Here is a 20,979-nt window from a genome sequence, read left to right as displayed (position 1 = left end):
GAATTCGAACACACGCCTTTCTGAGTTGCTACGGCCATGCTGGCCCCTAATCTTCTAGCCTGGAGAAAGACCAGGAAGAGCGAAAAGGAGCTAGACGCTGAGTCGTTGATTGGGCCCTTGCTTGCTTGAAGCGAGGAGACGCGGGCTGGCTTTGCTCCCCGGGAATCACGGTTCTCCCACTGGCTTTCGCCTCTCTGGCTCACGCGGGTGCCCAGGAGGCCCGCGCCGGCGCCCGCGATTCCTGGCGCCGAGCCGCGGCGATAGGCCCAGCTCGGCGGGAAGCGGCCGAAGGCTCCCGCACCGAGGCTGCGGCTCTGGGACTTGCCCCTTGGCCGGGGAGACGGGAGACCTCTTCGAGCATCCTCTGGTTGCGCGGTCTAGGGATGGAGACGGAGGGAAAGCGAGTGTTTAATTTTCTTTCCCGAGGAAACGGCAGGGAAATGTTCATAGCTTGAAAAACTCCAAACCCCGTGCTCACCTTCCTCCCTTCCTCTCGCCCCCTCCTTCGAGCCTCGCCCACCAGCTCCCACCATCTAGTCTCTCCTCTCCTCCTCTTGCCTCTCCCCTCCCTCTCGGGTCTCCCGCCTTCCCCGAGCACGCGCTGCCAGGGCCCGGGGCGCCCAGCGGCCAATGGCGCCGCGGCAGGACGTGATGTCAGGCGCGGCTGTAGAAAAGGCGCGGAGGCTTGCGCTGGCGCGGACTACAGAGCTGGGGCTGGGCTCGGCGCGCGCTTGGAGAGCGTTGTGCGCGGCTGGGCCCGCGGCCGGCGGCTCCTCCTCCCGCTCTGCTCCTCCTCCTTTTTCTCCTCTTTCTCCTCCTCCTCCTCCTCCTCGTCCTCCTCCTCGTCCTCCCCCTCCTCGTCCTTCTCCTCCTCCACCTCCTCCTCCTCTTCCTCCTCCTTCTCTTCAATTCTCCCGGTGGCGCGGCTCAGCTTGCTGGCTTCGGAGAAATCCCTACTCCAGTCGCAGACTCAGCGTCCAAGCGGGTCGCCTGGGGCTGGGGACGCACTCCTGGGACGGGAGGGGTCCAGGCAGCAGAACCGCCGCGGGCACCTAGCCCCGCCGGGTTGAGCCACCACTGCAGCCGTCGCCGCTTTGGGCAGAGTTTGCGCCCCTGCTTTGCGCCCCGGGCGCCGAGGCCGGGCAGGCAATGCCCGCGGCGTGAAAGCGCCCGTGGAGGGCGCCGACCTCTGCCCTCGCCTCCAGTCCCCTGCCCCGTGCCCTTGTGACCCAGGCTTTGGCGCCGCCGCCCAGGCGCCCCGCGATGTAGCTGCCCCCGCGCCACGGCGGGAGGCGTCCTGGCCCGCGGGTGCCCGGAGCCCGAAGCCCGGCCTGGGGGCGCAGCCGAGCTCGGGCGGGGCCGGGGCCGCGGCCGCGGTGGCAATGCACCCGACCCGTTAGCGCCGGGAGCGCCAGGCAGCTGAGGCGGTGGGCAAGCCCTCCCGCCGAGGAGCCGCGCCCCCGGCCCCGCCGGTTCCGCCGCGATGCTGTTCCACAGTCTGTCGGGCCCCGAGGTGCACGGGGTCATCGACGAGATGGACCGCAGGGCCAAGAGCGAGGCTCCCGCCATCAGCTCCGCCATCGACCGCGGCGACACGGAGACGGTAGGCGCGAGGCTGCGGGATCCGGGCTGAGATCATAGCTGGGGCCGGGTGGGACTGCTTCTCTGCTCCCGGAAGTTTGGGGAACGTCCTTCGTGCCGCACGGGACTGAGCACTAGGATCTGCGAGCAGAATGCAGGGTTCGCAGCTCCTGACTCCGGGGAAACCAGGCTACAGGGGCGGAGAACAGAAACAAGGTTGAAACCGAAATAGCGGGCCCGGAGGGTGGAGGAGAGGTTTCTCCCCAAGTGGAAGTGAAGTCCGACGCAGGGCCGGGGGCGACTCACTTCTCCCGGCGCTGAGGCCCGGCGTCCTCAACCACTCGGCTCAGCTGCTGGCGGCGCCGCCGTCGCGCCCGGGATGGGCGAAATAACTTGGAGCCCTGGGGCTCCAGCAGGCTAGGGCCGCTCCCCGCCTTCGGGCAATCGGGGCTCCCACCCTAGCGCCGTTCAGGGGCAGGAGTCTTCTGAGCCAGTGCTTTTCCTTGATCGCTGGACCGGGCCACCCGGCCTCCTGGCCCACCCGACTTGGCCAGCCAGGACTAGGAGTTCAGGCTCCGGCCTGACTCTTGCATACAGTCCATTCGGATCTCCTTCACTAGCTCTGCCGGCCCAACCCCAAATAGCCAGTTCCTTGCCTGAGACCTCCAGAGACCAGATGAACAGATGCTGCCCAAACCGGGCCCAGAAATGACCTTTAGAACAGGAGGAGGCTGGAAGAACCGTTGAAGCGTCTCTGCTGCAACAGGGAGAGCTGCAGTCCCAGCCACCTCTACTTCCTAGCCTGTTTCCCTGGTTAAACCCACTCAGTGTCAATCTGGTTAGGAAAGGATTTGAGTTGGGCCTGTCCTGCACCAGGAGATTTTCAGAATGCCCTTGCATCCCACTTGCCATCTCCCAGTCCGTCGGCCTGTGCTCAGGACCCAAGCAGGAGAGATGTGGCAGAGGGGCCAGTTGTAGCAACCTGCCTTGGCCGAAACCTTTGGCTCAAGGATCCAGAGATCTCTGGGACTGTGGGCCAGGGACTCTTTCTGGATCTCTGGAGAGGGGTCTGTTGTGGAGGGTGATTTTTAATGATTACTCCACCCTTTTTTTTTGGGGGGGGGCAACCAGGTGGCTCCTTTGAAAAGAGTTTGGGAGAACTCTTGATGGGTTTAAATGAAGTGGCCATCACTGCTCCAGTCCCAACAGAGCCTGAGCCTTTCTGGGGAAAAGGCGTTGGGGGGTGGGGCGGGTAGTAAGAGGGGAAGAAGGCCGCAGAATCATCTAGGCCGGGGCCCTAGCCCGGGCCTATGGCCGGCTTGGGCTGTGCTGGGCAGGCCAGCATTATGAGCTGCTGGATATGGGCCTTTTGGGATGGGGCCAGTGCTGGGACCCAACGGGCAGCAGCAGCCCCTTGGTGTTTGGGGCTAGCTTGGGAACAGAGAGAGCTGCCCATAGCAGCAGAGGGGCCACAGCTGACTCAGGCACTGCTGTTTCCTTTCTCCCTCCTCCTGCAGACCATGCCATCCATCAGCAGTGACCGTGCTGCACTGTGTGCTGGCTGCGGGGGTAAGATTTCAGACCGCTACTACCTGCTGGCAGTGGACAAGCAGTGGCACATGCGCTGCCTCAAGTGCTGTGAGTGCAAGCTGAACCTGGAGTCAGAGCTCACCTGTTTCAGTAAGGACGGCAGCATCTACTGCAAGGAAGACTACTACAGGTAGCCCCCACCCTGGGACCCACTGCCCCTCAGGAGCCCCCATCCCAGGCACAGTCTTGCCCCTCTCCTTTCCCTCTATTCCCCGGAGAGGGCTCTCTACTCAGGACCTGGTTCTCCAAGTCAGAACTAACAGCCTTTTTAAGAGGCTTTCTTGGAAAGGTCTGTAAAATGTAGGAACCCAGAGAAAATCAGAAGCGGTCTTCCCCTCTGACCCTAGGCCATAAATAAGCTTGGGCTGGGGTCCTTGCACACATTTCCATTTGAAGTTTCTTGGGTCAACCAGAAGTGATAGAAATTGGCACCCCCAAACCCAGGCTGCATGGGCTGGTGTGGAACAAACTTGGAGGGAGAGCTAGGGGAGAGGGTGCATTTCCGGGTCTTTTGGTGAGACGGGAATGAAAGCTGGCCGGGATTAAAGGACCGGAATCGCTAACTGGCTCCAAGCTCCCTGCTTGTCCTTCTCTCTGGGCTTAGGGTTAGGGTCTGTTTATATTCTTTCTTGCTCTGCCTATCTCTGTGTTTCTCCCAAGTTGCAAAAGTCTGTAGGATTCTGTATGGAGGGCAGGGTAAAGGGTGAAGAAGGGGTAAATGGAGGATTTTTCCACTATCCCAAACATGAGCTTTCTTAGAACTTGCTTAGGCTCCGGATGAAGTAGAAGCCTTTGGAGGCATGAAAATAGTTAAGAGGTGCTATATTTCAGGGCAGGACCAGCCCCAGGCTTGGTTCAAAATCTAGTTGCCACTTCCCCCATCCTCCAAGTTAAGGCAGGGTTGCCCATTTTCAGGACTGCTTCTGGCGGCAGTAGCGGCACCTGGAGGAAGATGTGGGGGGCGGGGGTATCCGACGTTGCGTTCCCACAGCCCCTTCTTCAATGGTCCACAGGCGGTTCTCTGTGCAGCGCTGCGCCCGCTGCCATCTGGGGATCTCGGCCTCCGAGATGGTGATGCGCGCCCGGGACTTGGTTTATCACCTCAACTGCTTCACTTGCACCACGTGTAATAAAATGCTGACCACCGGCGACCACTTCGGTATGAAGGACAGCCTGGTCTACTGCCGCTTGCACTTCGAGGCGCTGCTGCAGGGCGAGTACCCCGCGCATTTTAACCACGCCGACGTGGCAGCGGCAGCAGCTGCCGCCGCCGCAGCCAAGAGCGCGGGGCTGGGCGCCGCGGGAGCCAACCCGTTGGGTCTTCCCTACTACAATGGCGTGGGCACAGTGCAGAAGGGGCGGCCGAGGAAACGCAAGAGCCCCGGCCCTGGGGCGGATCTGGCGGCCTACAATGCTGGTGAGTGCGAGGCGCACGCGGCGCCTTGGTGGGGTTGCGGGAAAGCGCGCGCCGCAGACTGCCAGGAGCCAGAGTGAATCTCCGTGTGCTGGGCTTAGTGTGCTGGCCATATGGGGGATTCGCTAGACCTCAGCTTCCTCCGCCTCTAAACCCTGGACGACCCGGCAGAAGGGACATTAACCCCCGGGGTTTAGGTCCGTGAGCCCTCGGCTGGAGCGAGAGGACAGGGGGCATTAGTCCTCCGCTGTCCCAGATACAGAGTATCGTTGCTGGGAAACTGGTTTTTGGAGGCTTCTTTTTGGATTGGGCCGACTCCCCGACCTCCCAACTGCTTTGCTGGGTTGAAAGTGCCAGTGATAGAGAAAACAAGGCACCGCCGAGTCCAAACAGGCTCAGGGTTGGCGCCGCTGAGGACAGGGAGATGGGCGGCAGAGAAGGTAAACAAGGTGCCTTGGGCCCCAGGAGAAAGGGCTTGTGGTGCCCGGAGGCTCCATGCTCCGTCTGGGGTGCCGCCTGGTCGGTGAAGCGTCCCGAGGGCGGCAGTCTGCGGCAAATGGGGTCCCTGCGCTTTACACGAGCAAGGGTTGCGGCTCCTTGTACCCAGCCAGATCCCCCTGCCCCGCCGGCTTTAGGCTTTGCCGGGCTCCTTTCTCCAAGTTCGCAGCATCTGCGGGGCCCTGGGATGAGGGCGGCGACCCTCGGAACCGATCGCCACGGGATGAGACTGGAGTGGGCCTAGCCTCGCGCCGGGGGCGGTGGGATACTGGGGAAGAAGAGGGAGATCGTTTCCCATTTCCGGCGTTTTATAACCCCGGGCCTTCGCCCGCGAGGCTCTGCCTCCCCCCACCCCCCACCCCCGCGCCCCTGCCAGCCCAGGACAGCTGCCGAAGTTCTGCGGCCGGGCACATTGAACCGTCAACATCTGCCCGAAGTCTGGGCGGCCCACAAAGGGTTATGCTTCCAAACTAGATAGAGTTTATTTGCAATTATTTTCTTTCTTTCGTTTGCAAAAGAATCAAATCTGAAAGATTTTGTTTTCGGCCTCCTTTTCCCTTCAGTCAGATGCACAACTGGTAACACACACACACACACACACAAACAAAAACAAAACCCTGAACTGTGGGGGAGGGGACGCCGGTGGGGAAGAAGTCTGCGTTATTTTGATCTTAAAGAGGCTGAGCCCGCCGGGGGTGGAGTGGGGGTGGGGGTTGGCGATGGAGGGCTCGCGGAGGTCCCTTTCGCTCCATCGAAGTTGCTGGCTGGAGGATCGTGGGTCGGGTGTGTGTCTGTGTACGGAGCCTGGAGGAAAATGCAACCCCCAGTTTGGTAAATGAAGTGGCCGCAGACGGTCTGAGCCGGGCAGACGGACTTAAGATTTGTTGAAGGTTCTACCGGGAGATGCCACTTTCCGAAACTTCCGTCCTTCGTCTCCCACTACCCCGGAAATTACGAGTGACCAGAGACCTAGTTGGGCGCCCCAAGCAAAGCCACGTCTATTTACCAAGTGGGGTCGGCCTCGGGCGGGGAAGCAGCCGGCGCGTGGTGGCTCCACGGGACTGTGGGTGCGGAGCGGGACGAGATTTTTCTGGGAACGCACGTTCTGAAACGGGTTTGGAATTGAAGGCACAGAGATTCGTGTGTTTTTGTTTTTTGGTGTTTTTTGTGGGTTTTTTTTTTTTTTTTTGCTGGTTTTCGGCCACTTTTCCTCACCGAGCCGCGCTGCCCCGAGTGGGGAGATGCGGCTGGAGGCGTTCTGCGGAGCCGGCACCCACTCATTCCAGCTTCTCGGCATTTTCTCTTTGGCTTCTTTTTCTCTACTCTCTCCCCTTTCTATTTACTCTCTCCACCACCCTTTCTCTCTCTCTAGCTCTGTGTGTGTCTCCCAGTTTCTCTGTTCTGGTGTCAGTTTCTCCCCCCAGTGCCCCTCGGCTCCGCGGGTCCTTGCAGAACCTGCGCGCAGCGCGCCCGCGAAGCCTGTCCCGCTCGCTCACTCGGGGCTCTCGGAACTAGGCTGGGACTAGGCTGGGAGAAAGGGGGACCTCCTTGGCGGCGCCGTGCCCAGCCAGGCCTCCTCGGGTTGGCTTCCGTCACCCCCTTGCATTCAGCCCCCTCCCCCGGCACTGGTAGGAGAGAAATGGCCGCGGTGCGGGCCGAGGGGCGACCTGGACTGCAGAGAGGACTAGCCAGTGCGAATGCCGGTGCTGCACGCACAGGCAAGTGTTGGTGGGCATTTGTGTGCGGGTGTGGTGTTTCCTGCTGTGAGAACATGAGCTTGTTTGTGAGGGTGGCCCACACTGCAGGGCCCCGCGATCCCGACTCCTTGCAAAGTCCGTGGACCTGGGGAACAGCCCGGCAGGGGCATAGCGGCACCTACTAACGGGCAGAGTGGGTAGGGGCGTCGTCGGTGCGCCCGGCCCTCTGCCCAGGGAGGGCAGCCAGGACCGCTGGGCCGGGGTCGGCAAGTCCTTCCGGGGTTGGGGCCGCCGCGTCTCTCCTCCTGCTGCCCCGCGGGTCCCAGCGCGCTGCCCCTGCCCGGGCGAAACTGAAGCCTCCCCCTGTCCCCGTCCCCGTCCCCGTCCCGGACCCCGACCCGGCTGTCCGTGGTCCAGGGGCGCGGAAAAGGCGGCTGGAGCGGGTGCGGGCCCGGGTGGCACAGAGTGCGCCGGGGTCTGCGCGTCAGGGCCGCAGGAGTCCCGCGCGGACCGGCCGGACGCCAGGGCCTCCCCCAGCCCCAGCTTTTTGTGTATGTGTGCCTGGCAGCGTAATTACTGATTTGATTCCAATCCGTTATTTAGACAATTGAACCTACAATCTCGTCTTTAGTAAAATGAGGCGAAGTCAGATTTGATTACAGGTTCAGGCCCAGCGACAAGAGCTCGAAACCCGATGGGTTAATAACAGATCACGAGTAAATTATTCATGATTTTACGAGCTCTTTAGCTCCATTGAATCGGCCTAATTGAGAGGAAAGAAAAAAAAAAAGGAGACAGAAAGCCGGGTCCTCCCCCTCCCCTCGGCCCCTCGCCGGTCCCCGGATCCGATCCTGGTGAATATCGACCTGGCCGGGGCTTTGCGAGCAGGAGTGAGGGAGACTGGGGCACCAGCCAAACCTGGGTTCGAGGGCCGCCTTTCCCGCCGCCTGCCCTCTCTTCCCCCAGAGCAGTCCCCGCCCCGGCCAATGGGCCGGCCTCGGCCTCGCTCCCTGGGGCAAGCGCCTTCCCTCCTCTACATCCTCCTTTCCCTTTCTCTACATCCCCGGCTCGAAGCGGCTTCCGAAAAGGCCTCCCCGGTAGGGATCCGGCCTCCTCGAGCCCCGGGATTCAGTACTCTCACCGGGACTCTCCACCACATACCCCCATTTCCCAGCCTCCCTCTCCGCTCAGGCTCTCTCTGGGCCTCTCATTTCTTTTTCTGTCTTTATAGTTCTTTCCTCTACTCCCACCCCCACTGCTTTCTTATCTTCTGTGTCCCCCCTCTTTCCCACCCCACTCTATCTTCCTACCCGGTCTTCTTTTTTTCTCTCTCTGTTCTTTCTACCTCTGTCTCCTTTCTCTGCCCTTTCTTTTGCGCGCCTCCTCCCCCTGCCTAGGCCACACTTGGGGGCACATCCCTTGGGCACACGGGGCGCCGGGATCCCCAAGGAACTCATTAACAGCAGTGAGACCTGGGGGGGGGGGCAGGGAGGAGAATGGGCCCAGAGAGCTCCATGGGGAGGTCTATCACCTCCCCCCAGTGGAGCCCGGGCCTGGAGGCAAGAAGAGGGTCGCTCCCCTTGGGTACAAGGCAGTTTCTGTGGATCCAGTTCACAGTCACCTTTTGAGCCTTTAAATTGCTGGATAACACCCCCCCCCCACCCCATTCCTCACTCTGGGCACTCTTAGTGCAGCCTTGGTGGAGGACCTGAGTGCCTAGATGAATGTATAAAGGGGTCCTTAGGAGGCTAGCACCTGCTGGGCTAAGGGGCAAAACTGGCCTTCTGCAAATTCTCTCTGCAAGGGGTTCCTACTCACCTGGACAGGGGAAGAGGTATATCATTTGGGGAATGGAAGTATTCAGTGGTAGGGTTGCCATATTAAATGTTGGGCACCCAGCTAACTTTGAATTTCAGATAAATACATCCCAAATATTGCACAGAACATACTTATACTAAAAAATTATTTGTTGTCTTATTTGCTAACTCTGGGAACCCGATGATGGGCTATGATGGGGAATGAGATCTCTTCCCAGGTCCCTACTTCAGGGGACTGAGTTTGAACCTCCCAGGAGGCTTTCACCAAAGCAACACCTTCTGTGTAAGATGGCTCAGGGTGTAATGAGGCGCTCTTGGGGGTGGCGGTGGGGTGGGGGAGTCTTGCAGTGTCATGGAGAGCCACCAAGTGGGGAGTAACTTCTAGAGACCTGAGGTTTCCACCTTTGCACCCCCCATGCCTTCCAGGCATTGTCAGCTAAGCCCTGGTTGGACCCCTTCTGGATGAGACAGGTTCCTCAAAGAGTCATGCCTTCATCCCCATCCCCCTTTGTGGGATAGTGAAAAGAAACAGGTGAGGACTCCAGTGTTAATATAGGCTCAGCTGCTTTTAGCAGTAGGACTATATGCAAGTGGCTTAATTTCCCTGAGTTTCAGCTTCCTCGTCTCTAAAATGGCGGGAACAGTAGTAGCTTTCAGAGCTGTTGTTTAGGTCCAGTGATGTATGTAAAGCCAAAGGCATACAGTAGGTATTTAATACATGTTAATTTCTTCCTCCACCTTCCTTCCCTTTCTGGTTTATAACTCTGACACTTGCTGCAAGACTTCTGGCAGATCACTTAACCTCCCTGAGACTCATTTGCCTCATTTGTAAAACTGGGAAACAACAGGGCAGTGGTGAGGATTAAACTACAAAATGCAATTCCTGACCTCCAGCTCAGTGTCCAGGAAGAGTTCAGGATTTTGGGGTGTGGAAACTGATGAGGGAAAATGAAGGTATCTCGCTGTCAGTCAGCACCTTCCAGGTGCCTGTCTTAGACACTGTGGGGTGGGGAGACCACAGACAGCTCCTCCTCCTCAGGGGGTACAGGGGAGAATGGAAGAGCTTGGGCCCTAGAGTCCTGCGTTGCTGTGTCTGTAGGCAAGTGACTTCCCTTTCTGAGCCTCAGTTTCAATCTCTGTAAACAGGGGGAAATGATGCCTGACTCATAGGATTCAATGAAAATGTGTATGTAAATCCCCTTTGTACATCATCTGGAGTGAAGTAAACCCTCAACAAGTTGTAGCCATCATCATTATTATTACTATTACTATTATTATCGTAACATGTTAGCTCAGCATCGTTTTCGGTTTCTCACAGACAGTGGTTGGAATCCCGGTTACTACATTTCCAGACGAGTGACTCTCGGCAGGTCGCTTCCTTTCTCTGAGCCTGTTTCCCCATCTATAAAATTGGGGCTAATACCCCCTTCTCAGTGTGGTGCTGCACACGCAGTGTGATACCAAGGGTAAAAACATTTGGTGGCGGGTGGGGTGGGTGTGTACCCAGGGCCTTGTATGTGTGTGTGTGTGTGTATGTGGGGTGGGAGGGTGTCAGGAGTTCACCTGCCAACTCTGCATCCCCTCCCCAGCACTGAGCTGCAATGAGAACGACGCAGAGCACCTAGACCGCGACCAGCCGTACCCCAGCAGTCAGAAGACCAAGCGCATGCGAACCTCCTTCAAGCACCACCAGCTTCGGACCATGAAGTCTTATTTTGCCATTAATCACAACCCCGACGCCAAGGACTTGAAGCAGCTTGCGCAGAAGACTGGTCTCACCAAGCGGGTTCTCCAGGTCAGCCGGGTCGGGGGTGGGGGTATCTGCAGCCTCCAAGACCTGGGGCGGAACCCCACACTGACCCGGGCTTTGGGAGAACATTCCACCCTATTCTGTGTTGCTCTTTATCCTTCTTATTTTCTATTTCTCTCCATCGCTTCAGTCTATCTCTTTATCTGTCTTCCCGTATTTCTTTAACTTTACATCTTCCTCTCAATTTTGGTCTCAGTGAGTTTTTGTTTGTTTTGTCTCTGTCCTCTTTGTCTCCATACCCAATCTCCTTTCTTTTTGCAGGCAATTCTTAGTTGCAAGTTATTATTCAAGTGGTATACAATGCGTTCACCTTGTAAAAAGTCCAGACATTTCAGATGAATCCAGAGACCCTCCTTCTCCCTCTCACCCCAGGATGCCCTTCAAGGCAACCTGTTAGCCCTTTGCTCCTTCCGGCTTCTCACTCCCTCTCTAGTTTCTCTTCTCTATTTCTGCTTCTGTCTCACTCCTCTCTCCTCTCGTTTTTCTTTTTCTGGTGTCTCTTTAGGGTTTTCTTTTCTTTTACTGACTTCTGGAATCTCCCGGAAACAAGATTCTCTATCATCTCCACCTCAGTGGGCTGGTGCCTTGGGGGGACAAGGGGTCTCTCCAGGTCTGTCCACAGGCAGTGGGGGAAGCGCATGAAATGGTCACCTCTGAAACTAAGCAGAGTTGCATTTGTATGTGAGGGTACTGTCATGGCAGAGAAGGGATCCAGATTTCACGAGATTCCCAAAACATCTCTCCGTGATTCCAAAGAATTCAAGTCTGGGGATCCCAGGACCCTCCATGACCCAAACTCGAGGTAGAGCTGGGAACCATCACTTCCGTAATCTTCAGCTCCTTATTCATGCCGTGGTTCTGGGAAACTCACTTCACTCCTCTGAAACTCAGTTTCCCCATCTGTGAAATGGACACAAGAAATTATTTACCCCATGGGGATACTAGAGAAACCGTTGAGATGAAGTAAAGTGTCCATGCGGCCGGCGCCTGATGTTTAACTGCTCAGTGGATGGTGGCTAATAATATTAGCTAGTGTTAATTGATATTAATTAGTATGAACGATTATCCTGGTTGCTGAACTTCAGTTTCCCTGTCTGTATAAGGATTAGGCAGAATACCTCCCTTTTGTAGCAAATTTAATCAATGTATTTCACAGAACGAGCGATTGTAGGAATAGCGATGCACATTTTAGGTAAGAAAACCGAAGGGTGATGAGGTCTCACAACAGGAGGGGAGGGGAGGTGCTTCAGGCCAAGCAGTCCGACCCACCCGCCAGCCGTGGGTGGACAGGGATTGAGGCCTGGGCGACATCTGAGCGGTGGTGAGGGTGATGGTGATGGGAACGCGGGGGTGCGCAGGCGCCCCAGAAACGTTTTCCTGAGAGTCTGTCAGAAAACAATGACAACAAATAAGAACCAAGCATTCTGTGGGGTGACCGTGGTGGCGGGAGGGGCCTGAGACGCAGACGCGGGTCTGCGGACCCCCGGGGAGCCCCGGCCCCAGGCGGCCTTTGCTTCGGCTGCGGGAGAGCGCTCGGGCTCGCGCGCGCTGGTGACGTGGCCGAAGGGGCGAGCGCCGGCCAATGGGGCGCCGGTGCGCCTCTCTGGGCCCGCCCCCTGGGCCCGGCGCTCCCCGCCGGCCCCTCCCCTCCCCCTTGGGTCGTCGCCCGCGGCCTTGGGTGGCTGACGCTCGCCTGGGCCCGCGGGTGGGAGCCGAGTGCTGCGAGGGGAGGGCGGACAGTGCCGCGCCCATCGGGGTCTCGGGGCTCTCTCGGCCGCTTCCCTCGGACTTTACGTCCTCGGCGACCCCTCCGTGGCTCAGCCCTGGTAGTTTGGACTGGCGACCCAGAGTTCCTGATACTCGCTCATTGCCCCAGGCCTGGGGATCCTGTGGTCTGTCCAGGTGCCCTTATTGGGGGAGGGGAGTCGGACAGGCCTGGCGGGGGGAGATGGGTTGAGGCAACGCCTCGGAGCAGTGAGGGGCATGAGCAGCCCTTGGGTGAGACAGATCTGGGTTCCATTATATTTCTTTACTCACTAGCTGTCTGTCTTGGGCAACTTAGTTACTCTTTCTCGGCCACAGCTTTCTCATCTGTAAAATGGGTACTACTGGGACACATACCTTTCCCATTTATCCTGATTTAGTGAAATAAAGAGCAGGTGCCCTCTAGTTGAGTTTGAATCTGGAGGATCAATCTCTGCTGGCCCTGGTAAGGCAGGAGACGTGGTTGTCTGCTTTAGGAGCAAATCAGATATCCAGCCCAATCATCCCTCATTCTTTTATCTGAGTGAATACCTATTGAGCACCTGTTGGCGCTGGGTCCTGGAGTGAAGGAAGCTGGGGGCACTGAGATGAATGAAGCATGGTTCTGGCCCTGAAGAAATTCACTTTTTAGGTGTGGAAACAGTCACATACAGCCAGTTTCCCCACTGGGGTGTGGGTTATTGTGGGAGCCCAGAGGAGGGACCAACCACCTAATGTGTGACAGAAGGTTCCTCTGAGGACCTGGGTGAATGCTTGACCTGTCCTCTCCACCTCCAGAGTTCTTCCTCAGTCAGGGCTGCTCACACCTACCTGCCTTTCCACCATGGGGACTCAGAAAAGCCAGGGACAGGGGCTCATTGAGGGAGAAAACACCAGACAGTTACGGTGTGGCCACTATTCAGCGAATGTTTGGTGCCTATGATGTGTCAGGCACTTTGATAGGTCTCTATAATTTGTTCATAGAGACCTAACTGTCAGGCATCATCATCCTCTCTCCCCCACTGTAGAGACAAGAACACTGAGGCAGAAATGATTCCCACTTGCCCAGAGTCACTGTTACTAAGTAGCAGAACTGGGTCCAAACCCAGGCCTGCTTGATCGAGGGACGTTATTCTTTCTCCTCTAAGCCTACTCCAGCACTGACTGTCTCTGAATATGTCCTTTAAAGCCTGAATGATGGGAGTGGGGGGCAGTCTAGACCACTATTCTTCCTCTGAGACCTCACGTCTCCTGCGCAAATCCTTAACATTTCCCACCAGCATGACCACTTGTGGTTATGCAGCACTTTGCCAAGCATTGTCTTTCCAGCCACTCATTTACCTTACCTTAATATTTCCTGCCCATTTTACAGATGAGAAGCTTAAGACCTAGTGAGATGAAGTAACTCACTCCAGGTTACAGCAGTCAAGCACCAGCAGGGTGGGTCAGCTGGGGAGGATTGGGTAGGAGTAGTTTTGGATGAGGCACCTGGTAGTGTGGCTATGGAAGGTACATGGACTGGTTTGAATCCTGACTTACTAGCTGTAAGATTTTGGTGCTTTTAATTTCTCCTCTCTGAGCCTGATTTCTTATCTGTGAATTGAGGATAATAGTTTCTACCTTGAGGATTCTTGAGGGTTGAGATAAGGAATTACAAGGTTCTAGCATGGTGCCTGCTGATACAGGAGGTGCCCATTAAATAATTACTCAGCATTTGGTCTATACCAGCTTAATGGGACTAGGCCTTGCAGGTTCTTTCCCCAAATTCGTGGCCCAGCTCAACCCTTCAGAGAGAGCCTGCAGGTCAGGGGCAGGCCTGAGGTTGACGCTGTGTTCCTAGAAGAGAATAATGCAGGGTGTGTGTATGTCTCTGGGGGCTTCTAGGGTGTTATTGAATCTGTATGCAAGAGCAGCACCAACATACAGGCTGGGATGCAGCATCCCTTCTGAGATTTGGAATCAGGTGATGTGACGTCCAGGCTCATCTCTCCCTGCTGAGTGACCCTGGTCAGTTAACCTTTCTGAGCATCATTGGTCTCAGCTGTAAAATGGGGATTCTGATAACCTCACTGGATGGTTTTAAGGAGTTAATGAAGTGGTTATAAAGTATATATTAGGGACTCAATCCATATTAATCACACACACATTTACATAGCAGGGTTTGTCTACCAAGCCCTTCTGCACACATTTAACAATTTTAATTATCCCCATTTTGCAGATGAGAAAACTGACTTTCAGAGAGCTAGGACCTTTGCCCTGAGTCTCACAGCTAGTAAGTGATGGAGCCAGGAGTCAAGCCCAGATCCGTCTGGTTTCCAAAGCTCTGTCCAATATAGCACAGTTTAGGGATTGTGGTATTTTTTCCCTTTGATCTAGCTGCAGAATGCGGCAGTGCAGATGGGAGAAAAGGGAAGGAGTGGGTCATAGATGCCATGTCTTGGTAGGAAAGCAGGAACCCTGTTGCAAAACACTTAGCCATAAAAAGAACCCAGATTTGTCATCAACAGCATGACAACCATAATACTTGCTCTGCATTGGTAAGCAGGGTGCCTCAGAGACAGAATGGCCTCTTGGACAGAGGTCCATTAAGACATCCAGCCTTGCAAGTATATGGGAACCATTCCTGAGCCTATGGATGCCTCTCTGAGTTGTCTCAGAGAGGCAGAATATTAAGATGCCCTGGGCTTGGAGGTGGAGGTTGGGGATAGGGGTGGCAAGCCAATTGGTTTGGGTGAGTGAAGAATTTTTTAGGGGTTCCTGGTGTGACTTTGAAATAAAACGCATTTTAACTACCAACAATCTAAAATCATCATTGATAGTCATCGTTGGCCTGTGTGAGAGGGTAGGAATTGAGAACACTAGCTTTCCTCTGCTCACTCATTTATTCAACAAATATACTGCCCTCCTGCCATGTGTTAGGTGCGGCACAAGATACTGAGGATTCAACTATAAGCAAGACCGTGAATGAGGCCCTGCTGGAGCATAAAATCTAGGGGAAAGACAGATGTGTACTAGGTGTTGTATAAATAAATTGTTGTTTGATTAATCTCTATTTTTGTATATTTGGAATATCTCATAATAAAAATTTTTTTTTTCTTTTTCAAATTTTGGGCCAGTATTGACCATGTCTTTCTCTTGGAAATCAGAACACATTAGCATTAATACAGGCATTGAGAAATCTTGAAGAGACTCAACTTTATCTAACATTTCCCAGATGTATCAACCACAGAACTCTTATTTTTGTGTAATTCTTGCAAAAATAAAATGGAAAAAGTTCTAGGGAGGAAAAACATAGGGATGCAACGAGAGCATGTTCTCCAAGGACCTGGCCTGGTAAAGGTGAGCTAAGGAAGTAAAGTGTAAGTGTGGGCCATCAGTTCGTTTCTAAGTCGGTTTCCCCACCTTTAAAATGGGGGTGATGAGCGCCGCCCTGCCTCTCCTTTGCTCACGGCTGTGGTGGTGAGCTTCTTATCCAGTCACTGGTAGCCTAAGCTGAATGGAGTTAATCGATGGTTTAGCCCAAATCTCCCATTTTAGAAGAGAGGAAAGTGACCCAGAGAGGTGGAGTGGTTCATCCAAGGCCCCACAGAAAAGTTCTTATAGTTCTGGGGCTGGATCCAAGGATTCCTGATTTCTGATTCGTGTTTATTGTTTTTAAACACTTTAAAAAAGAGAACTTTAAAAAAATGGTTATAAATAATAGAACCACCTTAAGAGAAGTTAGACAAATAGTAAAAAACAAAAAACACCTATGTAAGACCACAGAAACCCTGCTAATTCTGGGGTGTAGTTTAGAGGTTAAGTAGTGGTTAGGGGTGTGGACTCAGCTTGCTGGGGCTCACGTCTCAGCTCCCCTTACTAGCAGTGCTGTGCCTCAGTCTCCTAACCTGTAAACTGTCAACAATAACAGTGTCTGCCTTATAGGATTATTAGGAGAACTAAATAAATGGATGTGTGTAAAATGCTTAGAATTTTGCTTAGACCATGCCTGGCATTTAGTGAATGAAAAATATTTGTCATAATTATTTTCTTTGTGAAGTTGCGTTACCAGTGGGCAGACATTGTTATCTTCTTCTCTCACATAATATTCACAAGACATGCCTTGGAATAGCTGTCATGACTTCCATCTTGTTCCATCGGATTGGCTCCTTTGGATCAGTCATTAGTTTGATACTGTAAACAATGCCATGATGAACATCTTTGGGCATGAAGCTTTTGTCTGGTTTCCCTAGAGTCCCACAAGGAGACGTGCTGGGTCAAAGTGGGTTTCCCACTGGCCCATCTTACCTCCCTGATGAAGGAATTCTTGGGAAGGGGATGGGCCAACTAGTGCAGGAGGAGAGGGCGAGTAGCAGTGTGGATGTAGGTTCCTCATCCATTCAGCACTTAGTGGGCTCTCTTATGTGTCACGCTGAGGCACTTCTGGCCTGGCGTTAGTCATGCTGTGGTGATTCCATGCCTGAGCTTGGCCCATTGCCCCAAACACACACCTTTGGCAAAAACAGAGCTGTTGTGGGTAGGAGCAGGGCCCGAGGAAAGATGAAGAAAAGAGGGCTGCCAGTTTAGAAAGATGGGTAGGGAAAGCAGACGATCTCTTTCCTGTTGCATCTGCCATAGAATCCCAGCCTATCAAAACCCAAAAGGCCATAGAAATTGTGTGGTATAGTCCAACCCCCTCATTGTACAGTTAGTGAAACTGAGGCAGGCTCAGAGGTAAGGGACTAGCTCAAGGTCACTTGGTTCGTCCGTAGTAGTACCAGGGTAAGAAGCCATGCCCAGTACTCTTTCTACTGCACCACAGTTGCTTCTCTGTGTATTCACTCATTCACTCATTCATTCACTCATTCATTCACTGGCTGACTCATAGGACCATGTGGTAGCTGGGAGCCTGGACTTTTTATGGCAGACAGTCCTATATTCCAATTTCAGCTTGACCTCTTTGTGATCTTGGGCAAGTGAATTCACTTCTCTGAGCCTGTCTGGTTTGTAAATGTATGAAATGGGGATAATAATAGTGCCTTTCTACTGGGCTTATCAAGAGGCTAACCTGTGACAGTGCATGTTAGAGGGTGGCATAGTGCCTAGCACATACTTAGAGGTCCATAAATGTCAGCTGTTACTATTCCTATGAACACATATTACTAATTCTTTGCCAGTCTCTGTGCCAGGCTCTGGAGACATGGAGATGACTTAGACAGGATCCCTGCCCTCAAATATCTCTTGGGAGGGGACTTCTGAGATACCTGGGAAGAGTACCCTGGTGAAGCCCTGCTTAGGGTGAAAACAAATTGAACATAAAGCTCCAGAGAAGCCTGGCTCTTAGTTGCGTGTTGAATTTTCATCCACCAGATTTCCCAGCTCCTTGGAATCCCGTAAAGCAGAGAAGGCAGTTGCAGAAGATGCTGTCATTGTTTACACATCCACTGTTAGGGGCAACGCAGGAGAAATAGCAAACAGCCGGCAGCTAACTGGTTCCAGCCTTTCCTGAGGTCTCAGAGCCCGGAACTGATGAGCCACGCACCCCTGGGCTCCCAGCTCCAGCTACCGCTTGGAGAGGCAGCCACACATGCACGCTCACAGGCTCGCATGCACACAGCCCAGGACAGTGGCAGAAGAGGGCTGCCACCGAGGTCCCAGCCTTCCTCATCCCCAGCCTGCAGTGTGACCTGGGCGAGTCACTTCCTTTCTCTGAGTGCCTCTGGAGGCTTTTCTCCATCAGCCCTTCCCTGGGCCAGACAAACGCAGCGTTTCACCCCTGCGGATTTCCATGGGTAGGGCCGGGAAGGACCACCCCATCCCCAGCCAGGAGAGCATGTGACAGTGGTCTTGGCAGTGCTGTACTTACTCGTAAGTCCCCAGAAGAGGTGATGGGTTTCCTTTAAGCAGAAACCGGGGAAAATGTGCTTTCTTCGGGGGAATCTCCAGTGTGCTGGGGAGAGGGCTTTGTTTCTTTACTTCAGAGTCCGCTTCTCCTTACTCCAAAATCCTGGTGGCTTTGATTTTAATTGAGCCCAAATTGTTTCAGTCAACAAAAAGGCTGCTTTGAGGCCCATGCCCCTGCAGCCGGGGTGGTCCCAAGGGGGGAGGATGGGGCCAGAGTCACCCTTTCCCATCCCTGCCTGAGACACTGGAAAGACAGGCAGATGCATACACATCTGGAAATGCGCAACTGGACACCCCAGGATCCCTAAAATCCCCCAGGCCCTTTGTTTTATGGGGAGGCTTCTGGCCGGTGTTTTCCTCACGCAAAGGGAAGTGAAGGGGCCCTGCCTCTTTTGGGGCTTTTTTCTTTGGGAGATACAACCTCCCCCTACCCTACCTCCCATCCCCCCCACCCCCCCACCCAGTGGCCTGGATTTCCTAGGCCTTGCCTCTCCTGAAGTACCACCGTGGGAACCTCTGGGTAGAGGGTACTGCTGGGCCTGTGTGTATGATGCCGGTGGGGGGCCAGGGGTGCTGTGTAGATGATTCTATGTATGTCTTTACAAGTGTGTGCGGGCATGTTTGTGGATGTGTATGTCCAAGGTAAAATGAAAGTAAGCACATTCTCTTTCTTTGGTATTATTTTAGCACCCAGCTCAGTTCTAACTCTGCCTCCACCCCACCTCCCTCATAAATGAAAACTTGGACATGGCAGATTGGGAGAGGGCGTCTCTGAAAGGGGATGCCAGGCTCCCTCCTGGGGTCGGGAGCTGTCCTGACCCTGCCCTTCTCTCCCCTGAGACCTGAAGCCCAGTAGCCCACAACACACAATGGTGGTATCTTTTTTTCTTCCTTTTTGTAACTGTTTATTGACTGATTCCTATGTGTTGTCTATACCATTCTAGTATTTTCCAGACTTACTGAACACAAGACACTTTAAAAATTTTACCAACAAGAACCTGTGGGATCCATTCCCAGCTTAAAGGCAACTGCCAAAAAAAGAAAAAAATCTCAAATGGTCCCACATATGTAATTTTAAATTTTCTAGTAGCCACATTAAAAGAAACCAGTATATTAATTTCGATATTATATTTAACCTAATATATGCAAAATAATATCATAAAGACGTGTAAACCATACGAAATTATCATGGAGATATGCTACATTCTTTTTTTCATACGGCGTCTTCCAATCTGGTGTGTGCTTTTCACCTACCGGGTAGCTACATTTGGGCTAGCCACATGCAGCTACGATGCTGGAGAGTGCAGCCCAGCTCTAGAACCTCCTAACAGAAAGAGAAACCCAGTAGTAGCCGATTAGAGGAAATGAAATTTTAATTTAGTTATTAAGAACCAAATACCGCCAACCCGACTTTTTAGTTTTTCCTCTGCAAAACATCAGTTAGCATCTCAGAGAAACCACCAGGGCTCTGAGTTAACTCGTCGGGCGAGGGCTCTGCTCTTCCATCCTCGCCGCCTCCCTCCGCCCAGACTCAAAGTTCCCGCCTGCCCTCCTCTACCCTAGCCCTCCCCTCTCGCCCCTCTGCAGGTCTGGTTCCAGAACGCCCGGGCCAAGTTCAGGCGCAACCTCTTACGGCAGGAAAACACGGGCGTGGACAAGTCGAGCGACGCGGCGCTGCAGACGGGGACGCCGTCGGGCCCGGCCTCGGAGCTCTCCAACGCCTCGCTCAGCCCCTCGAGCACGCCCACCACCCTCACAGACTTGACCAGCCCCACCCTGCCAACTGTGACGTCCGTCTTAACTTCCGTGCCTGGCAACCTGGAGGGCCACGAGCCCCACAGCCCCTCACAAACGACTCTTACCAACCTTTTCTAATGACTCGCGGCCCCCCACCCCTGCCCCACAATTTCTTTAAAAAAGAAATTATCTTTAGTTGAATTCCAAGTGTATTTTAAAATAGAGGCTTTGAGCAACTAACCACATTTTAGGATCTCGCCTGGAAACAGAGGAAAAAATAATTGCGTGTTGGGCTAACGCGGCGGTGTGGACTGAAGAATTACTTGGAAGATCTATCTGCAACACAACATTTGTGTCACTGTACAGTTTTGTGGACTGAGCGAGGAAAAACAACAAATAATTTAAGTTGGCTAGAGCTTCTGTATTTTCAAAGACTGCCACGTGCCTTAGGAATACTGTTTTATCTCCATACTTTGGATGACTTGTTCATTTTTCTCTTCCTCTTTTTCTCTCTGTATATTTATGACCAGAGCAAAAAAAAAAAAAAAGTTAAAAAAAGTTTGTTACTTTGAATAGTCCTAAAAAGAAAAAAAAAGGAAAAAAAAAAGGAGAAATCAAACCCCCTCCAACGGTCGCTTTGTTGTTTTAGAATTTTAAGGTGGAAGTCTGTTCGAATATCAGAATTTGTAAAATCTAACCAGTAATAAAACCACTTATCGAAACTACCTGGTGCTGCCGCTGTTTAGCTGGGTGTGAAATTCACAGAACTTAAGTCTTACTGAAACCCAGAGATGAAGTTGAGGGTCTCCACTTATTTATCAAATCTTCACGGGGACTTTCTTCTGGGCCAGGCTTCAGGCTGGTTGTCAGAATCCAGAGATGAAGTAGACCCAGGCTCTGCCCTCAAGGAATTCCGAGTTTGGAGGCAGAGGCTGACAAGAGATAATCCTTACTGTGCAATGTGCTCAAGTGGTGGCAGGGTAAACAAAACACCATTAATTCTTTCGTTTGTTCTTTCATATATTTAATAAGCGCAGCCTGCTGGATACTTTGGCTACAGAGGTCAAAGTTCCCCAGACTTACCTTTTCTGCCCTTGTTTGGGCTAGGAGAATTGCCAGGCAGTGAGAGAGGCCTGAAGAACATGCAGCTCTTCCCTGTAAGGATGAACGCTGTCACCAAGGGGCAGCTTAAATTCCAGTTTTCCTAAT

The 20,979-nt window shown here is 53.6% G+C and overlaps 1 protein-coding gene across 1 annotated transcript; it reads left to right on the top strand.

Moving 5' to 3' along the window:
* The first annotated feature begins 1,341 nt into the window (after nucleotides 1-1,341).
* LHX2 (LIM homeobox 2) lies at nucleotides 1,342-20,492 on the top strand. The gene is made up of 5 exons (XM_004463423.4): nucleotides 1,342-1,603; nucleotides 3,099-3,301; nucleotides 4,185-4,588; nucleotides 10,187-10,392; nucleotides 19,621-20,492. Exons 1-5 carry the CDS (start codon nucleotides 1,484-1,486, stop codon nucleotides 19,906-19,908), a joined length of 1,221 nt encoding a protein of 406 aa, XP_004463480.1. The 5' UTR covers nucleotides 1,342-1,483; the 3' UTR covers nucleotides 19,909-20,492.
* Nucleotides 20,493-20,979: the final 487 nt, after the last annotated feature.

The sequence above is a fragment of the Dasypus novemcinctus genome, chromosome 8 (genome assembly GCF_030445035.2).
Source record: "Dasypus novemcinctus isolate mDasNov1 chromosome 8, mDasNov1.1.hap2, whole genome shotgun sequence".
Taxonomy (NCBI): domain Eukaryota; kingdom Metazoa; phylum Chordata; class Mammalia; order Cingulata; family Dasypodidae; genus Dasypus; species Dasypus novemcinctus.
This window is presented reverse-complemented; position numbering and strand designations above follow the sequence as displayed.

Excerpts from the sequence above, each read along its gene's own strand:
- LHX2 (XM_004463423.4), top strand. The coding sequence starts at position 1,484 with ATGCTGTTCCACAGTCTGTCGGGCCCCGAGGTGCACGGGGTCATCGAC. Across the intron at positions 4,589-10,186 it reads TCTGGCGGCCTACAATGCTG|CACTGAGCTGCAATGAGAAC; the intron begins GTGAGTGCGAGG and ends TCCCCTCCCCAG. Across the intron at positions 10,393-19,620 it reads TCACCAAGCGGGTTCTCCAG|GTCTGGTTCCAGAACGCCCG; the intron begins GTCAGCCGGGTC and ends GCCCCTCTGCAG.